The sequence below is a fragment of the Pelodiscus sinensis genome, chromosome 22, assembly GCF_052426305.1.
Source record: "Pelodiscus sinensis isolate ZL-2025 chromosome 22, ASM5242630v1, whole genome shotgun sequence".
Lineage (NCBI taxonomy): Eukaryota > Metazoa > Chordata > Testudines > Trionychidae > Pelodiscus > Pelodiscus sinensis.
Genome location: NC_143073.1, coordinates 10602486 through 10623193, shown reverse-complemented (window position 1 = coordinate 10623193; position 20708 = coordinate 10602486). Strand labels below are relative to the sequence as shown.

General features: G+C 52.2%; 1 protein-coding gene across 1 annotated transcript in view; it reads left to right on the top strand.

Moving 5' to 3' along the window:
* The window catches only part of ANKRD35 (ankyrin repeat domain 35), a 36953-nt gene that overhangs the window by 11893 nt on the left and 4352 nt on the right, over window positions 1–20708 (top strand). Inside the window, exons 5-13 of the mRNA XM_075907234.2 lie at window positions 1105–1162; window positions 3413–3483; window positions 3658–3764; window positions 4742–4926; window positions 8499–8536; window positions 9569–11944; window positions 18870–18959; window positions 19458–19523; window positions 20459–20567. Coding sequence (XP_075763349.2) covers window positions 1105–1162; window positions 3413–3483; window positions 3658–3764; window positions 4742–4926; window positions 8499–8536; window positions 9569–11944; window positions 18870–18959; window positions 19458–19523; window positions 20459–20521 — 3054 coding nt within the window. The 3' untranslated portion in view covers window positions 20522–20567. The remainder of the gene's footprint in view (window positions 1–1104; window positions 1163–3412; window positions 3484–3657; window positions 3765–4741; window positions 4927–8498; window positions 8537–9568; window positions 11945–18869; window positions 18960–19457; window positions 19524–20458; window positions 20568–20708) is intronic.

Sequence of the window (20708 nt, the reverse complement as noted above, 5' to 3'; positions counted from 1 at the left end):
GACCCCTCAGAGCCCAGCATGCACAGGTGCAGTTTCTGCTCTCTGTTATGACACTATTGATCCGGAGTTGCCCCAGAGGTAGAGGGAGCTAATCTGCATTTCTCCCAGCAAAACCAAAGCGCAGAAACTTCCCCAGACTCCGCCTGGCTCTGTCCCACCCAGGCCTCGCCCAGCAGTGGCTGTGCTCCATGCTGGCTATGTCTGGCAGGAGAGCTGCTCTTGGGCGAATCTTGTCATGAGGCGTGGCTGGGGAGTTCCAGTCTAGAGGTGACAGGAGAGCAGTGGGCGAGACAGAAATGGAGCAAGGAGAACAGGCGTGTCTCTTAGCTCAGGGCAGAGAGCAAATTCCTGCTTGACAACTTACTACCTTGGCTGTTTGGCCAGCCAGTTCCTGGGAAGCAGTCCACAGAACCCTGGGAGGTGAACGGCACCTTGCAAAACACTTAGGGATCCAGGTGTTTTGCAGCGGCACCAGGGAGATGCACACAGTTGATCCTGAACGGAGCCTTTGGTGGCTGAGATAACCAGTCCCACTTTAGCTCTGGGAAAGCGGAGGCTCGGATGGGTGGGGGCTGGCTCGCCCACGGTTCTGCAGTGAGTCAGTGCTAGAGCTAGGAAACCAGATCTCCTGTTTTCCCAGAGTTGGAGTGGGCGGCACCGTGTGGCCTCCATTGCACATGGGGCTGTACAGGAGCTGTCCCCACCCCAATGAACTGAGAGTTTAAGCACGGCCAAAGCAATGGTCGTTATCCCTGTTTTACAGATGGGGAAACTGAGGCCTAGGGTGATTTTTTTTTAAGTGATTTGCCACAAGGACACTCAGGGAGTCCACGACAGCCTGAGCGCTGGAACCCAGACACCCAGAGTCCCATGCCAGTGTCTTGACCACATAATTAAGGGGCATCCTCTGTCTTGAGTACCCAGAATCCCTGTTTGGCTCACCCCAAGGTAAGGGTTCCCGCTGTCCCGTGTGGGCTGGGCCACGTCTCGCTCTGGAGAAGGAGGTGGCGCCGTGGTTCTACGCTGTAGCCACCCCTCTGGCCCATTGGCGAGGGGCTGGCTGGTCTCACGTGCTGCCCTCACAGCTGTGTTTGTTCCTCGCAGCATGGCGCTAACGAGGATTGCGTGGATGGTGAGAATCGCACCCCTCTGCACTGGGCCGGTGAGTTGGAGGCACAGGCTGGAGGGCTCAGCCCATCCGACCTAGTCCTGGTTAGAAGAGGAGTCTTCTAATGAGTCTGAGCTGTGCGGGACTCGGAACCAGGGGAAGACAGAACCTGGCTTGCTGGAGGGGGCTGGCTGGGGTTCCCCTCTATTGATCTTCTCATCGCTGTGCTAGAGAGACGGACACAGGGCTGGTGTCCCATAGGCACCTCTCGAACCTCTCTCTAGACCACACCATCCCCAGACGTGTCTGTCTGTCTAGCCTAACTACCTGCTTGTCTGTCTTTCTGTCCCCCTACAGACTGCTGTCCCCACTCTCTATCCCTGGGTATGTGTCTGTGGATCCCCCTTCAATCTGTCTGTCTATCCGTATCTCAGTCTCCTTCCATCCCAGTCTGCCTGTGCATCTGTCTCTCCATCTCCTTCCTGAGCTAGGTTCCTGTCAGGCCCCGGTTCTCCCACGGGACCAAGGAGGGCAGTGTTGGCACTGGCTGTCTGGACCGGATGTTCCCAGGGGAAGAGACTTTCTTGCTTGCCTCTGGCGGCGTTGTGCAGCTGGTGTGCGCTTGAATCGCAGTCCTCTCGAAGGGAGGCTGACAATGCTCAGCACTTGCGTGTGTGTCTGTTGGGTGCTGCTATTGATGCTGCTATTGACTTAAGCGACAGACAACCAGGGGACAGAGGGACCACAAACAGGTTGATTGGAGCATGGGCAGAATACACCAACCCCTACTCGCTGCCCCAGTCCCTGGGATATGGGAGTGCAGGGATAGTGTGTGGGGAGCCAGGCTGCCGGAGCAGCATCAGGGCAGTTTCAAGGAGAGGACCCCAGCGATCGGAGATAGAGCGAATCTATAGTGCCTGGTCCTGTCTCATTTCTATTCGAATGGTTCTCAACCAGGGTCTGGGCCAGTTTTCAGGGGTTCCTCCGAGCAGGGCCATCATTAGTCTGCCCTGTTTGCCCTAATTCCAGTGCTGCCTTTTATAGGCAGAAAACCAGGTGTTGTGGCTGAAGATGGGCCAAGGGGTTTGGATAGTATGTTGGGATGGAGATGGGGGCTCAGAAGGACAAAGGTAGAGAAGCCCTGCTCTAGTCAACCCTGTTGGGCAAAGCTGCCTGGCTTGCCCCCGCCGGCTGTAAATATTTGCCCCCTCCCCTCAGGATGGGCCTTCCCAGCAGAGATGCCCTAACACGACGGTTTTCAAACGTTTTCGTTCTCATGACCCCGTTGAAGAAAATCATTGATGCTGCAACAGAACAGAATGTGGCTGGAGTGGAGGATGAGGATGGAAGCTTTGGGTTGAGGGTGGGGGGGGCTCTGGCTTTGGGGAGGGTCAGGTCAGGCTGGGGCAGAAGGAGCTTACCTTGAGCAGCTCCCGGTCAGCGGTGGGGCTAAGGCAGCTTCCTGCCTCTCCTGGCACCGCAGACCATGCGCCCCGAGAAGCAGCCAGTTCCCAGCCAATGGAAATGCAGAACTAGTGCTCAGGCCTCTGTGTGCTCTCCCCCATGCACATAGGAGCTGGGCCTGCTGCCGGCCACTTGTAGGACACAGCACAGTCTGCGGTGCCAGGACAGGCAGGGAGCTGCCTTAGCACCCGCATGGCTCACCTGATCCTCCTGCAGCAACCAGACCCAGTGCCCGAAATGCCACCCCCCATGTCCCTAGCTTGGGAGATCTGTGGTTTTCACTCTCCTCATTCTGGGGGTTTAAACCCTGCCTGGGCTCACCCTGTCTGAAGAGCTGCCCTGTGCAGAGAACAAGAACAAGGCCCCAGCGGGTCTCCAGGGACGAAGGTCAGAATGGAGACTCCTTCCTTCAGCCCCTGAAAGGCCAATGCCCTAACCCTGCGCTTCTCAAACTGTGGGTCCTGACCCCCCCCTCCCCGGGGGGGCGGGAGCAACTTAGAGAGGGGGTTGCGCTATCACAAAGTTTGAGAACCCCTGCCCTAACCCTTAGGCCACTCCAGAAGCCACCCCACCTCCCCACAGTCAGGGTGTCCTTTATCTGGCCTTAATGATGGGGTAGCTGGGGGTGATGCTCCCCGGTGGGCAGGGCTCGAATCCAAAACCCTGGGGTCCCCACACGAATGCCCTAATCCCTAGGCCGCTGGAGAACTCACCCACCTCCCTACCGTCAGGGTGTCCCCTGCTGTGCTGGGCAGCCAGGGCCGATAGTCCCCCCTACACGTGGCAGCAGCCAGGTGTGTCCCTCGAGCGCTGACTGCTCCCTTTCCTCCTGCCCTGTAGCCTCCTCCGGATGCGCGTCCAGCGTCTTGCTCCTGTGTGACCATGAGGCCTTCCTGGATGTCACCGACAACGTGAGTATAACACCCCATGGAGACGGGGCCCGGCAGAAGGATGCTCACAAGAGGTGCAACTTGCCCCATAACTGCTGCAGGGGTTCAGAGAGCCGACTCCCGGTCACTACGTGCTGGGAAGTCGCGCCAGGTCTGAATGGGACCTCTGCAAACCTCCTCTGCCGCTCCTTGCAGAACGGACGCACGCCCCTGATGATCGCGGCCATGGGAAACCATCCTGCCATCTGCTGCCAGCTGCTCCAGAGAGGGGCCAGCGGCAATCTCACCGACAAGGACCAGAAGTGAGTCTCTCCTGGGGTCTGAGAATAAACATAGCATCGGCACCAGGGGCATTGTGGGAGGTTTTCCCTGGGGATTTGGGGGGAGGATGTGGAGTTTCCCAAGGGCAGTGTGGGAATTTCCACCAGGGAATTAAGGGCAGTTGCCTAGAGCAGTGTTTCTCAATTTTACGTGGCCACGGAACTCTTTTAAACTCGAAAGAATTTTGCAGAACCCGTAATAACAGTCTTATATATAAAACGCTGAAAAAATAGACCACAAATAAGGAAGGATAATAATAAACAAATGCTAAAGAAGATCATGAGATCAACATTTAGTTGTAATGCACATCTTTAAAAACAAAAATCACATTTCATGTGTACAATTTTTTTTTTAAATCATAAAATGTTATTGTAATGAAATTTTCTCGCGGAAGCCTTATTTTCACCTTGCGGAACCCCAGGGTTCTGCGGAACACCATTTGGGAACACTGGCCTAGGGGCATTAGGGGCCTTCTCATCTCAGTATGGGACCTCGTCTGTCACCCACGGCCCCCAGGTTCCACGAGATGGCTGCCAAGGCCTCTCAGAATTTCCCAGAAGTCTCTGCTTCTGAGGGCTGCTGTGGGACCTATAAGACTGAGGGTTCAGGGGAACTAGCCTGTTGTAACAGGAGACTGGGGGCTGGGACCACCCAAGTGATGGGAGTCATGGCTGGGAGTTAGGGGCTTGCAGACAGCCTGCCCTTCCTGTAGGAATACTTGGGGAGGGGTCTGGGCTAGGCAACACTGGGCAGCCCCAGGAGGGATGGGCAGCCCCAGGAGGGGGGGGTCCCCTCCAGACAGGAAGGGTGGAGAACGGCTGCCCCACACTCCCGTACAGAGTGTGCCAAAGCAGAGATTGCCAGCTGAGGGGGAATCCACACACAGAGACTACCCAGGTGGCCTGACAGCAAAGGGCATCCATGGGGCTCCCCAGAAGTAACCCCCCATCCCCTACAGGACTGCTCTGATCCTGGCCTGTGAGAGCATCAGCGTGGAGTCGGCCGAGCTGCTGGTAAGCAGCGGGGTGGACCTCAGCGTGGTGGACAGGATGGGCCACGACGCCCTCCATTACGCCCTGCAGTCTCAGAGCCGCCCACTGAGGAGGCTGCTACGCAGCGCCCTGAAGAAGAGGAAGAGAAGGGGTGAGGATGGCGCCTATCTGGATTTGGGTCAGGAAGGGATTGGGGTGGGGGTCACCTTCCTCTGTGGCGTTGCTTTGCTGGTTTGAACTAGAGAAACTGGCAGCTCTTCTATCACTTGAAATCTTTGTGCCAAGATTGGAGGACATCAGTCTCTCAGCCAGACGTCCTGGGCCTGGAGTGGGTGGGGAGCTTCTCGGGCAGGAGGTCAGACTGTGAGGGAGGGTCCCTTCTGGCCAGGAGTCCAGGAGTGGCACAGACCGCACCATGAGCAAAGATCAATGCAAGAGCCATGCTTAGGGCAGGACACACTGAAGTCTGCTGCTAACAGGCTTGGGAGACCCTCTGCTGAGAGCCACTGGTGACATAATGACTTTATATTTATTCAGCAGCATTTGATTTCATTCCAAGATGCAGAAATGCCTCAGAAAACAGCAAAAATTGTGATTTTTTTCCAGCTTCCACCTCCAACATTGTGTCCCTAATATGTTTGTTTGGTGGGACTGCACCCAGCATTGCTGGGGCTGATATTGATTGCTTGGAGGGGTTTTTTGTTTTGTTTTGTTTTGTTTTGGGGATTTTTTTAATGCTTATTTATATAGTTCATTTGCAAGGAGGTCTCCAGCTCCGGCAGCTTCTCCTGATGGTTTTGATCATTATAAGCAATAATCAGGTTTGGCGGGACTTGGCAAAATGTAATATCCTGCTTGCTAGGCTGTGGTTTCCAGGGTGACCACCTTGTGGGTGAGGGACAAGGCCAGAGCCAAAAAATATACCATCGGAACTTTTCCAAAAGAAAGTTTTGTTGATGATAGCAACAAAGCTTTGCGTGTAGGGAGAAAATTCAGCCTCTTGGCTAATTCATAGGACTAGAAATCAAGAAATCTGGCTTCCAGGCTCAGCACCTGAGTGACTCTGGATAAGTCACCTCCCCACTCAGTGCTCAGTTAACCCAGTGGCATCCAGGGGTACGTCTAGACTACAGGCTTCTGTCTACAGAAGTTTTGTCGACAGATACTGTCGACAAAACTTCTGTCGACAAAGAGCGTCTAGACTACATTGAGTTCTGTCGATAAAGCAAGATGTTTTGTCGACATGGTAGTATAGACGCAAAGGACAGTTTACAGGCAATAACACCTTCTGTCGACAGAAACTCTGTCGACAGAAGGCGTTATGCCTCGTAAAATGAGGTTTACCAGTGTCGACAAAACTGCTGAGTTCTGTCGACGTTATGTTGAGAGAACTCAGCGGTAGTGTAGACGCAGGTATAGTTTTGTCGACAAAAGTCCACTTTTGTCGACAAAACTCTGTAGTCTAGACACACCCCAGGGGTCTGGAAGCTGGAATCTCCTGGTTCTAGTTCTACCTCCGGGGAGGAATATTGCCTGCGAGCGAGGACCGAGGAGGGGTAGTGAGGACTCCTGAGTTCCATAGCTAGCTCCAGGAGGGGCGTGTGCGGCCATGGTTAGAGCTGGGAGACAGGTCTCCTGGGTTCCATTTTTGGCTCACCTACAAATTCTCTGTGAGACCTTGGGCATATCACCACTGTTGTCATTGGTGTAGCCTCATCTGAAGATTCCCATCGACTACTCTGAGGGATTTTCCTAACCCCAAAATCAGGCCCAATAAAACAATTGCGTCTCTTATTTTATAGTTGTGAAGAGGGGCAACACTCACACTATAGGAACTCTTTTATGTTTACAAATAAATAATTTATTCACAGTTCTACACACAAACGCACCAAGGCAGGTAGAAAGAATACAGAGGGTACTTTGGAACATTCATACTCACACCGTGCCTCGCAGAGCAACCTGATGGTAGCCGTTATCATCTTCATTACCGTCACCTTCCTCATCTTCACCAGTGGCACCATTCTGGCCCCTTCCAAGGTCTACAGCTCTCCTTTCGCTGCCCTGGGATGCTACTTTTATAATATGTCATGCTGACTTTACCATGTCTGATGCATTTTAATAGGGGGTTACCCTTATTCCTTCTTTGCATTTCTTCCCCTTACCAATGCTAAGTTGTCCTTTTCCTATAGGTTAGCATAACACAGAATCATCGAATACTTGGACTGGAAGGAACCTTGAGAGGTCCTCAAGTCCAGTCCCCTGCCCCCTGGCAGGACCAAATACTGTCTAGACCAGCCCTGATAGACATTTATCTAACCTACTCTTAAATATCTGCACAAATGGAGATTCCACAACCTTCCTAGGCAATTTACTCCAGTGTTTAACCACCCTGACAGTTAGGAACTTTTTCCTAACGTCCAAACTAAACCTTCCTTGCTTCAGTTTAGGCCCATTGCTTCTTGTTCTATCCTCAGAGGCCAAGATGAACAAGTTTTCTCCTTCCTCTTTATCACACCCTTTTAGATACCTGAAAACTGCTATCATGTCCCCCCTCAATCTTTTCTTTTCCAAACTAAACAAACCCAATTCTTTTAGCCTTCCTTCATAGGTCATGTTCTCTAGACCTTTAATCATTCTTGTTGCTCTTCTCTGGACCCTCTCCAATTTCTCCTTATCTTTCTTGATATGTGGTGCCTAGAACTGGACACAAAACTCCAACTGAGGCCTAACCAGTGCAGAGATCTATGATTTCACACCATTATATACCCTATAAAGGTTAACATATCTATAATTTCATGCCATTATCATCAGTTTGTTGCTGTGGCACATCCAGACCCTTCCAGAAGCTGGTGTCAGCTCCTGTTCTGTGGTCTTATGCCCAAGACTCCCCCGTACACCCTACTTCCAGTTCCTTACAACTTATGAGTTCCTTAAGATTAGCTATGCCAAAGTTTACAAGTCTTAAGCTACATCTAAATGGCTAAAGCCCATGCCTAGGGGTGGAGAAGCTTTTTTGGGTCCGGGGATGCTGACCCACAGAAAAATCCGTCAGGGACCACACACAAGTGAAAAGCAAAAAAACGAAAAAACAAAACAACCCCTGACTGATGAGGTTCCTGACACTCCCCACATTCCCCTCATGCACCAGAGCCTAGGGCAACCCATGCTAGTTGATGTTGTGTGCTCCAGCCCTGTCGTGGGGCAGCAGGGGAGCTGGGGTACCAGCACGGGCTCCCCAATTCCGAGGGGAGTCCTGAGCCTTGGGGGCCGAAGCCAGCCAAGCCAGGAGCCACATCTGGACTCGGGCCTGAGGTTCCCCTGTCTTACAGGATTCAGACCTGTGGGTTTGTTGCATTACTGCTGGACAGCAGTGAAAGTAACTTAAAATTTCTTACAGGTCCTGTCCTATTGCAACCCAAGGTCCTGCCAACTCTTTCAATAGCTCCCTGCTGGCTTTTGCTGCAGCTCAGCCAGCTCTTGCCGGAGCTGCGCCCCAAGGCACCCGCTTTCTTTCACCTCTGCTGCTGAACATACTAGAGCAGGAATACAGCAAAAGAAAGCTGGCTCGCTGGGCTGCATTGGTGGGATTGGGATGATGATACCCACCTGGCGAGGTGAATTCCTGCTTGTGGAGAGCTGGAGATGCAGAAGACAGGGGCTGGCCTGAGGCCTATGGAGAGTTTTCAAATTTTATTCCGTGTGTTTCTCTTTTCCTCCTGGCAGAGCACGGATCCGGCCGTCAAACGGACACCACATCCCAGGTAAGGGGAACCCTTTTGGGCCCAGCCCGAGAAAGAATGGAGGTGTGTCAGAATGTCTTGGGTGCATTATGCAGCCATAAACTCTGCACCCCCTGGGTCCACACGGAGCAGGTGAGAGGTGTCAGATGGATCGGTGGGAGGTCGAGAATCAGCAGCCAGTATTGCACTGCCATTACGTGGCCTGAAACTGAGGGCTTGATTCCCCAGTGCCACCTGGCACAGTCAGGGCATCTCGGGTGCACAAAGCTGCTCTTCTCCTCCACTGGCGTTTTCTGCACGGGCACAAATGATGGAACAAGGGGCAGAGATGAGCCTTCCTCCCCCACAATTTGGTTCAGCTAAAAAGCCAGCAAGCGCAGTGATTTGGAGTCCCTTCCTGCCAAGAGGCAGATTAGAACGGGCGCTCTCAGGTCTAGTGACTTCCCTGCCCCGGCTCTCAGGTACAGTGGGTCAGGCTTAGGCTACACCTCTCTATCGGCAGAGAGATGTAAATGAAGCACTTCAAAAGCGCACATGAAGCTGGGATTTAAATATCCCGTGCTTCATTTGCATAATCACGCAATGGCGCTCTTTCAAAAAAGCGCTATTTCGAAATTGAAACCGCAGTCTAGCCGCAGTTCTTTTGAAAATAGGGTGCTTTTTCGAAAGATCCTGTAAACCTGAAAACCGGCTTCATTTGCACTTTCGAAGAGCTTCATTTACATCCCGTAGCCGTCCCCTTGGGGAGCGTCTGGTTGACTTTTGTCATTGCTCTTTATAGGACAGTAGCACTTCAAGGTCCTCAATGTAATAGGTGCTGTATATACCCAGCGAGAAGAGGGTTCCACATTTTTGCTGGCATTTTAATAAAGACTTTCCTGCCGGGACCCCGGACAATATGGAAGCCAGCATTTTGAAGAACAAAATGGAGTCCTGTGCGCAGCCTGACGTCGCCCCCCCCTTACGTGGGAGGTCATGCTGTGCGGACGATGCCACTTTATAGAGCTTCTCTAATAAACTCATGTGTCTTGTTGGTTTCCCCGGTGGCTGCAGGTGACAGCGGAGCCCCCGGCACTGGGTGGCAGCGGCACAACTTTGCAGAGCGAGGAAGGAGACTGGGATGAAGAGGAGGATCTCGACGCAGAAGAGTGGCGGTGTCGATGCGAGGACGAGCAGATGAAAGTCCTGCAGCTGGAAGAGCAGCTGGCGACGAAGGCGAAGGAGTGTGATGCCCTGGCAGAGGGGCGCAAGGTGATGAAGGAGAGGATCTGGGACCAGGTGCAGGAGATCAGCCAGCTGTTGCTGGAGCGGGCAGATGAAAACAGGCGGGAGCTGAGCCGCCGGTACAGCCGGGACGCCACGGAAGAGGACTATTATCTGAACCTTTTGTCTGAGCAAGTGCAAGAGCTGAAGAAGAGAAAGCAAGAGGCAGGGAGAGGAGGAGGCCAGGATGTAGTAGTGAAGGAAGAGAGCGTACAATGGCCGGGGGAGCAGGAAGAGGAGGAGAAGAGACTCCAACAGGAGGAGCTGAAGCGGCTCCAGGCCGAAGTGGCCACAGCCCTCGAGGAGAAGGAGAACGCGACGAAGAGGGTGGTGGAGATCGAAGGCCACCTAGAGAACATGAGGGCAGTGATCGCTGTCTACGAGACCAAGAAACGGGCCCAGGGCGAGGCGCTGGAGCAGCTGCAGGCTCGTGTCGCTGAGCTCGAGGGTGACAACCAGCGGCTCCGGGGACTGCTGGCAAAGCAGCAGGGAGAAAGCCAGAAGGCAGGAAAACAGGAGGTGGATCAGAGAGAGCCCAGATCTGCTCTCTGCACTGAGCTAGGCCCATTCCTGTCATGGATGAGGAAGGCATGTGCCAGAGCCCAGGAGGAGAAGGCCGCGGTCCTCGCCGAAAATGAGGATCTGAAAAGGGAGGCAGAGGAGGCCCTCAGGGGCAAATTTCACCTCGAGGCGGTGCCCTCAGAAGCTGTCAGGCAGAGCATGGCCTCTTGGGAGAAGATGGTGATGGGCTTAGAACGTGCTCTGGCGAAGATGGAGGAGGCTAACTCCAACCTTCTTGAGAAAGCCAGGCCTCTCCAGGAAGCCATCTCAGCCCCTCACAGCAAGCAAGAGCCTGGGGTCGTGGTAAATGGCACGATGGCTTCCCAGCTTCCAGAGCTGAGAAATGGCCTGGAGCAGCATGAGGAGGAGAACAATGTCTTCAGAGATGAGCTGGGGTCCTCACAAAGGCAATTGCAATCACCAGAGGAGCTGGAAAAGAGCAGCGTGGAAAAGAACCAGATCCAAGATGGCCTCCAGGAGCAGCTCACACCTAGGCTGAGGGACAATTCTGAGGAAACCAAAGGCCGGGCCAGGAGGAGAAGCTCTGACCTAGAGAAAGAGGTGTCAGACCTCAGAGAGAACAACGGCAGCCTTCTGAATGAGCTGGCCCAGCTGGGCATGGAGAGGGAGAAGCTGCAGGAGGAGCTCCAACGCCTCCAGCAGCACCCCGAAAAGGAGGGGTCCCCCCGTGCGGAGGCCCAGGACGTGGTGGAGGAGCTGAGGCAGAGAGTGGCCGCCTTGTCCCAGGAGCTGTCAGCTGAGAAAGAAGAGACCAAGAAGCTGAGGCTAAGGCTAGAGACCCAGAAGAGGGAGATGGTGGTGCTGAGGGACAGCTTCCTCAAGCAGATGATGGGTGAGGCCAACAAAGTGCAGAGCCAGAGCCTCGGTGCCTGCATCTTGGAGGAGCTGCACTGGAAACTGGACAACCTGGTGAAGAAGCACAATGAGGCCCTGCAGCTGGTGTCAGAGATAGAAGAGGAGAGCCAGATGCTGGAGAGCGACCAGACTCCCGCCGTGCAGCATGAGGATATCGATGCCTCCGTGGTGGGCGAGAAAGGCCCTCCAAGCAACAGTGTCCAGGCCCTCAGTCAAGAAGCGTCTGAAACCTTGGAGATCGTTGGAGGAGAGCTGGTGCTTGAGCCCTGGCGGTGGGTGAATGAGCTGGAGAGAGATCTGTGGGAGCTGAAGGAGGAGCTGGAGGCAGCTCAGGCCACCTTGGGCAGTGAAGGCCATGACATGACCAAGCTGAAGCAGTTGCTCGACCGACTGCCCGTGAAGGTGGCAGAGCTGTGCTCGGAGGAGGAGGAAGCCCTGCGGATGCACGAGAAGGCCTGGAGCTCCCTGGCGCTCCAGACTCAGGCTCTGGAAGAGGAGCTGAGAGCTCTTCAGGAGAAGCATGAAGAGGTGAGGGAGAAGTCTGCCCAGCGTGAGGAGGTCCTGGCCTCGGAGAGGCAAAAGAACAAGGACCTGCTGGACAAGGTGGCAGAGCTGGAGAAGGAAGCAAGGGAGCCGAGGAGGAAGTCAGAACAGCTGCAGAGAACCATCAAGGACCTGAACAAGAAGGTGGAGGAGCTTTCCAGGACTTGCCAGGACAAAGAAGGAAAGGTAAGGCCAAAAAGAGCTGTCCAGAGGGTTATTAACATAGGGCCTGACTCATCACCCATTGAGCCAACAGAGACTCCCATTGACTTGGATGATGGCTGACATCTTCAACTGGTGTAAATCAGGGTAGTTGTCTTCTATGGAGCTACGCCGATTTAACCCAGCCAGCAGATTGGCCTGTAGGAAAGGAAAGGCCTGGGAAAGGAGACCCCCATACTCCAAAGCTGCCTTCTTAGAGGTATTGCCTGATTCTTTGGCATCACATCCCACAGCAAATCCATGGACTTGTGTGTCCAGCTTCCATGAGCTTGCAGGCCTTGCTCCTAGGGTAGAAATCAGCCTTGCAATGCGGTTGGTTGAGATTTTCAAAAGGGGAGTTAGACACCCAATATGTCTGAATTAGGGATGTCATGGTGTAGGCGACTACACGATTAACCAATAAGCCTGGGCTTATCAGTGAATCTTGTCAACTACATGCATTTCCCCCTCCTCTTGCTGCCTCTGTATGAGAGGCAGCAAGGGGGCAGAGCAGGAGCTGGTGCCCTTGAGGACCTAGCTTAAAAGCTGGCTCCCCACAAGCACTGGATCCTCCTGCCCCCACCACCCTCGTGTTGCTGCCTCTGATAGGGTATGTCTACACTACCACCCTAGTTCGAACTAGGGTGGTAGTGTAGACATACCCTCCGAGACACAGCAGCATGAAGATTGAGGGAGGTAGGCTGAAGCTAATATACCCGGGGAGCCAACTTTTAAGCCTGCCCCCTGCATGTGCTGGCTCCGCAGACTTGGCTGCCCTCTCCTCCTTGCTACCCCTCCTCCTGCCTCGTTGGGGGGGGCAGATGGGAGCCAGTGCTGGGGGGAGCTGGTTTAAAAGCCAGTTCCTCCCAGCACCTGCTCTCTGCTACTGCCTGCCCCCACAGTGCTGCAGCCTCTATTAGAGGCAGAAATGTGGTGGGGAGGGTCAGGGGAGGCTGCCGCGAAGCAGCTTGTGTCCACAATGAGCCCGAGCGCCCCACAGATGCAGTGCAGCATCTCAGAGGCAGCAGTGCAGGGCGGCAGGCAGCTGGTCTGCATAGGGAGTTGGTTTTTAAACTGGTACAGAGGCCGCAGCGGGAGGTGACGGGGGCTTTGCAGGAGTAGGACTGGGAGCGCACTGGCTGCCAGCCCCACCCCCAGAGACTATCGAATAGTCGTGTAGCCACTAAGGCCGTGTCCAGACTCAGGGGTTTTTTCGGGAAAAGTAGCCTTTTCCCGAAAAAACTTCCCCTGCGTCCAGACTCAAGCCGCGTTCTTTCGAAATTATTTCGAAAGAACGCGGCTTTTCTTTCGATGGCGGTAAACCTCGTTTCACGAGGAAGAACGCCTTCCTTCGAAAGTTCCTCTTTCGAAGGAAGGCGTTCTTCAATGTAAAGAGGCCGTCTTCGAAAGAGAGCATCCAGACTCGCTGGGTGCTCTCTTTCGAAAAAGCGGATTTCTCTTTCGAAAGATCCGCCTGCAGTCTAGACACGATCTTTTGAAAGAGGCTCTTTCGAAAGAGGCTTTCGAAAGAGCATCTTTCGAAAGAAGCCTGCAGTCTAGACATAGCCCAGGATTTCATGTGGTTACACGACTGTTCAGTTACCCGCTATCTAACATTCCTAGTCTGAATCCCCTAGGCAGCTTTGTGGGTCTCGACGCTGCTCCTATAAATGTTCTCCTGCTCCAGACGCAGTGCTCAGGGTTCGATTGTTAACTCAGACTGGACCATTGTCCTGTGACAAGAGGCTTCGCCTTTATTGAAAATACCAAGAGTCTGATTCTCAATTGCCCTGCAGCGTAAAGCATAGTATGTCTGAGAATCAGGCCCTGCTATGTAGCCTTGTTCTTAAGTACTGGCGGTGGAGAGGGTGGGGGTCACAATCACACCTAAATTTAGATCTCGTTGCGACATCCTAGGGGCCAGATCCTCAGGGGGTCCAAATCCGATTTGGAAGCCTCAATTTGGGGTGTTTCAATAATGTCAAAACAGTCCACCAAAGATATTTCATGCTGGCTATTGTTTCGATTCTTTTTGGTTTGGCTTTCATAATAGATTAAATATATCGGAAGAACAGAACAGGTCGTGCTGGTAGGGGGAGTGGCACTATACGTAAAACAAAATGTAGAATCAAATGAAGTAAAAATCTTAAATAAGCCAAAATGTTCCATAGAATCTCTATGGATAGTAATTCCATGCTCCAATAATAAGAATATAGTGGTAGGGTTATATTATCAACCACCTGATCAGGACAGTGATAGTGACTATGAAATACTTAGAGAGGCTATCAAAATAAAAAACTTAATAATAGTGGGGGATTTCAACTATCCCCATATTGACTGCTTACATGTCACCTCAGGACGGGATTCAGAGATAAAATTTCTTAATACCTTAAAATCACTGCTTCTTGGAGCAGCTGGTTCTGGAACCAACAAGTGTAGAGGCTATTCTTGATTTAGTCCTAAGTGGAGTGCAGGATCTGGTCCAAGAGGTAAATATAACTGGACCTCTTGGAAATAGTGACCATAATGTAATAAAATTTAACATCCCTGTGGGGGGAGAACACCTCATCAGCCCAACACTGTGGCATTTAATTTCAGAAAGGGGAACTACACAAAAATGAGGAGGTTAGTTAAACAGAAATTAAAAGGTACAGTGACAAAAGTAAAACCTGTGCAAGCTGCATGGAAACTTTTTAAAGACACCATAATAGAGGCCCAACTTATATGTATACCTCAAATTAAAAAACACAGTAAGAGAACCAAAAAAGTGCCACTGTGGCTTAACAAACAAGTAAAAGAAGCAATGGCAGATAAAAAAGACATCTTTTAAAAAAATGGAAGTCAGATCCTAGTGAGGAAAATAGAAAGGAGCATAAACTCTGTCAAATGAAGTGTAAAAATCATATATATAATAGCCCAATGTTTGTGACTCTGTAAACACTTAAACGCTGGCTGTTCCCTCTGGGCGGTGCTGTTGCCTCGCATGGCATTTGGCTGACTTCTGCACTGCTCAGCCAGGCCGCCGTGCGGGAGCAAGCGGCACAAGCGGCCATTTGGGCCCCACGCTCCCCATGCAGCACCCCCGTGCTGGATGGGGAGTGCGGACCCCAAACAGCTGCTTGAGCTGCTTGCTCCCACACGGCGGCCCGGCTGAGTGGCACAGAAGTCAGTCGAGTGCCAGGGTGGGAGGCAACAGCACTGCCCAGAGGGAACAGCCAGGGGGCAGGGCCTGGACAAGTATGCTTCTCTGACATCAGGAAAGGGCACCGGATTCAAAAGGAGGAAAGCAGAGCAGACACAGAGGACACAGAGGAGACAGAGAGGAGAACGGAGGAGGCGGAGGACAGTGAGAGGGAGAGTGAGAGAGAGAGACACGCAGCAGGAGAAGGAGAAGAGAAACACAGAGCGAGAGGTGGGAGGGGGAGAAGAGAAAGAGAGAGAGACGGAGAGAGAGGCAGAAGGTGCAGGAGAGCTGAGAGAGAGAGAGGGAGGCAGTATGAGGAGGAGAGAGAGAGAAAGAGACACAGAGCGGGAGACCGGAGGCTCAGGAGTGAAGACCAAAGTGGAGGAGACACCTGAAAATCCTGTCTTATGGCGGGCTAATTGGCTAGTCATATATATAGTAGCCCAGTGTCTGTGCATCTGTAACGCTGACGTACACGGCCACGCCCCCTGGCCGTGAACATCAGCGCCCCGCCCCCCCCTTCCCTTCGCTCCATGGTGGCAAGCAGCCGCAGGGCCCCCCCAGACATCCCTCCCCACCAGCGCTGCTTCCCTCCCCCCTTACTCCGGCCCCCCCATCCTCCACTCCAGCCCCACAGCCCCCAATCCCCCCCAGCTCTGCTTTCCACCCCCCTTCCGGCCAGCCCCGCCCCCTTTCTTTCCCTGTCTGGCGTGCTGTGGCACACTGCACCGCTCCCAGCTGAGCGGCGCTCCCGCAGTGCGCCACAGATCGGGACAAAGGGGAAGGGGGGCGGGGTGCCATGCAGGGAGGGGAAGAGGATGGGGCTAGCCAGAAGGGGGGTGGGAAGCAGAGCTGGAGGGGGGGCGGATCAGGGGCTGTAGGGCAGGTTGGGGGGGCCTGGAGGAAGGGGGGAGGGAAGCAGCACTGGTGGTGGGGGGTTTCTGGGGGGCAGTGGGGCTGGCCAGCAGGAAGAGGGGGTGGGAAGCAGAGCTGGGGAGGATCGGGGGTCGTGGGGCTGGATGGGAGGAGGGGGGCAGGAAGCAGACGTGGCGGGGGGGGACGTGTAGCCACGGGCCGTTTGCCGCCACTTGCTCCCCCGCCGGGGCCCAGCTGAGTGCCGCTCAGGTGGGCCTGGTGGGACAGGAAGGGGGACGGGGTGGTGATGTACACGGCCAGGGGGTGGGGCCGTGTACGTCACTGCCCCCCTTCCTCCTCCCACTGTGGAGTTGAGTGGTGCGCCCCTCAGCCGGGCCACCACGGGGAGGGGGGGGGGGGACGGTGACACAGACAGCTAGTATAATAAGAAAAGCCAAAAAGGAGTTTGAGGAACAGCTAAGCTAAAAACTCAAAAAGTAATACAAAATGTATACAAGGGGTTGCCTTGTATATTAAAAATGTACACACTTGGACTGAAGTGGAGATGAATGTAGGAGATAGCTGTGTAGAGAGTCTGTGGGTTAAGCTAAAAGGGGTAAAAAACGAGGGTGATATCATGCTAGGAGTCTACTACAGGCCACCTAGCCAGGTGGAAGAGGTGGATGAGGCCTTTTTTAAACAATTAACAAAACTATCCAAAGCCCAAGATTTGGTGGTGATGGGGGACTTCAACTATCCAGTCATTTGTTGGGAAACTAACACAGGGAGGCACAGGCTTTCCAATAAGTTTCTGGACTGCACTGTTTCTATTCAACTTATTTATAAATGATCTAGAGAAAGGAGTAAACAGTGAGGTGGCAAAATGTACAGATGATACTAAACTGCTCAAGATAGTTAAGACCAAAGCAGACTGTGAAGAGCTTCAAAAAGATCTCACCAAACTAAGTGATTGGGCAACAAAATGGCAAATGAAATTTAATGTTGATAAATGTGAAGGAATGCACATTGGAAAAAATAATCCCAACTGTACATACAATATGATGGAGACTAATTTAGCTACAACTACTCGAGAGAGATCTTGGAGTCACTGTGGATAGTTCTTTGAAAACATCCACTCAGTGTGCAGTGGCAGTGAAAAAAGCAAATAGAATGTTAGGGATCATTAAAAAACGGATAGAGAATAAGCCAGAAAATATCTTATTTCCTCTCTATAAAACCATGGTACGCCCACATCTTGAATACTGCGTACAGATGGAGTTGCTTCATCTCAAAAAAGATATATTGGCATTGGAAAAGGTTCAGAAAAAGGCAGCAAAAATGATTAGGGGTTTAGAATGGGGCCCATATGAAGAAAGATGTAAAAGACTTCTACTTTTCAGATTAGAAAAGAGGAGACTAAGGGGGGATATGATAGAGGTCTATAAAATCATGACCCTGGTGTGGAAATAGTGAATAAAAAAAGTTATTTACTTATGCCCACGATATAAGAAGTAGAGGTCACTAAATGAAAATAATAGGCAGCAGGTTTAAAACAAACAAAAGGAAGTTTTTCTTCACTCAACACACAGTCAACCTGTGGAACTCCTTGCCAGAGGATGTGGTGAAGACTAGGACTTTTACAGGGTTCAAAAAAGAGCTAGATAGATTCATGGAGGTTAGGTCCATCAATGGCTATTAGCCAGGATGGGTAGGCATGGTGTCCCTAGCCTCTGTTTGTCTAGAAATGGGTGAAAGGAGAGGGATCATGTGAGGATTACCTGTTCTGTTCCCTCCCTGGGGCACCTGGTATTTGCCATTGTCAGCAGACAGGATACTGGGCTAGATGGACCTTTGATCTGACCCTGTATGGCCGTTCTTATGAAAATACGATTGCATCATACTGAAGGTGTATCACGACTACATATAGGGCATTCCTTTTCATAACTTCTTCTACTCTGAAAGCCCACATGAAATGAATTGACACACACGTCAAAATGAAATGTCTTTACAGAAACAAAATAGTTGTTTTCTTTTTCTAACGTCCGAAGATGACTTTCCCCCCCCCCCTTGAAAAATGTGATGGAAATTGACATGTCCCTGCAAGCGTTTCAGTTTTGACCAAACTCCATTTTCCAACCACACACTGTTTCACAGAAATAGTTTTGACCCATCTAGTTGTGGGAGGTGCAGGATTCCCTGTAAGCAGAGCACTTGGGTGGCCATCCAGGAAAGATTCCAATGCCACCCAGCTGATTGGCAGAGCACCTACATTGGCACCATGAGTTTCTACTAGGGGTGCATATCTGCACATGCTTTGGTGCACCGGACAAAATTTATTCTGCACGTGGATGGAAAATATTAGAGGGATCTTTAGGCTACACCTAGACTACAGGCTTTTGTCGACAGGCTTTGTTGACAGATACTGTCGACAAAGAGCGTCTAGACTGCAGCCAGCTCTGTCGACAAAGCAAGCCACTTTTTCAACAGAGAGTCTAGACGCTCTCTTTTGAAAAAGCACCGTGTGGATGCAATAGCGCCTTTTTTCGACATAACTGTTAAAAAAAGGTGTTATTCCTCGTAGAATGAGGTTTACCGCTGTCAACAAAATTGCTGCGTTCTGTCAACTTACTGTCAACAGAACTCAGCGGTACTGTAGAGGCGGGTATAGTTTTGTCGACAGACGTCCACTTTTGAAGACAAAACCCTGTAGTCTAGACACATCCTTAGGGAGGTTAGTTGCAACATCCTAGGGGCCGAATCCCCAGGGGGTATAAACTGACGAAGCAGAGGGAAGAACACTGATTTACACCCGCAGAGGCCGTGCAGGACCCAAGCTGAGACATGATGTTATTCGCTGTCATTGAACTGTAGATTAAAAAGCTGCTGAAGGAGACAGAGAAGCTTTCAGCCGAGATCCTGACCCTCCGCAGCGAGAGTGCTCGTCTCCAGCTGCAGTTAGAGGTGAGTGGGGTGCTGCCCTGCCTCTGCAGAAATATCCTGAGTACACAGTGACTGCTCACCATGCCTGGTGATCACGGGAGGAACTGATACACCTGGTCTGGTGCAGCAAACTAATGCCCAGCAAGCAAGTCATGAAGTTTGCAGGACTTGTCCCTCTGCATTGCATTCAGGGTGCTCTTTATAGGTCTGAAAGGCAGCATGACCTAGTGGATAGATGCTGTGGACTGGGATTGGTGGGACCTGCTTCTGCCACAGACCCCCTAAGTGACCAGGAGCAAGTGTGCCTCAGTTTCCCCTCTGGGCCTCAGTTTCCCCTCTCACCCTTTGTCTATTTCATTTGTAATCTTTTGGAGGTAAGGACTGGTTTTTATCCTGTGTACGTGCAGCTCCTGGCACGACAGGTCCCTGATTGCTGCGGGGGCTTCCGGGTAATAAAAATGACAAATACTTGCTGGCAGATTGAAACTCATCAGCATGGACTATTTTTTGTTTTCTCAGGTTAAGGAAAAAAACCACCAAGAGATTGTAACTATCTACAGAACCCATCTGCTCAATGCAGCCCAGGTACAAACCTCAGCCGGATTGGTGTGAAGGCTAGGGTGATTTCCGGTAGATTTCAATAACCCTCTGCTCCTACCAGCTCCCATACCCATTAGGTGATTCTCTGTAGGAGCTTAAAAGCATGGAATTCTGCTGTCACTGGCTTAGTGCGTTAGACTTATCACACTGATGCACATCGAGCTAGAGTGGGGAGGGATGAGAGGAAGAGAGTGTCACCCAAGAGAGTGTCAAATGTGCCCAGCTGATTAGCAGGGTACCCACAGCTGGCAGCATGTGTTTCTACGGCTGGTGCACATCCTTACATGCCTTGGTGCACTGAATAAAATTATTCCTCACATGGATGAATAAAAATCAGAGAGAACATTGGCCAGGACTCCTGAGATCTCAGCTGAGCTCTGGGAGGCTGTGTGGTCCAGAAGGAGGAGTACAGTCCTGAAAGCCAGTGTGACTGGGCCCTAAATTCTAATTTTGGGAGGGGAGTGCCTAGTGGTTTGAGCCTTGGGCCATTTGGAGCGACTGGATCCACATGGTGGATCACAGTGTACAGGGCTGATTGGAAGCTGCCTTGCACTGCCAAGAAGCTAGATTTCCCTAAGCTTATGCCAGAGTGCAGGGTCACGAAGAGTGGGGAGATTGTAGCACTGCAAGCCACAGATGTCTCTCTACGGGGGTGTGGCTGGGGAAGTGCCACAGGGACATGCAGATCTGACAGGTCCTGGCCCCTGTGGACATTGGCGCAGAAAGGAAAACTGCTTTCCCCTTGCAGAGCTTGTGGGGCACTGGCTGAAGCATGCACTGGCCCTCCACCAGGGGGTGCTGTGGTACAGAGTGGCTGGTAGGGAGGGGAAAGGGCTGCTGGAAATTGTCTCAAACCGGACCCCCGTGTGTTTGGGGTTGGCTCAGCCCCCTGATTGACAGTGGGGTTTCTTCCGGCTCAGGGGTTCATGGATGAGGACGTTCACTCGATGCTGCTCCGAATCCTGCGGGCGAAGGAGGAATGAGCTTTGTCCTCCGCTTCCCGGGAACTAGGATCTCTCTTCTTTACAAGTGAGTGCGTCCGTCTGTTGGCCTCTCTCCTCTTGCCCCCTCTGCTTCAGAGAAGGTGCGGCCTCTCTCTGCTCTCCTAGATGTCCCCGGAAGGTCCCCATCACTGTAGCTCACCTGTGTAGGGTGCTGCTTTCATACAAA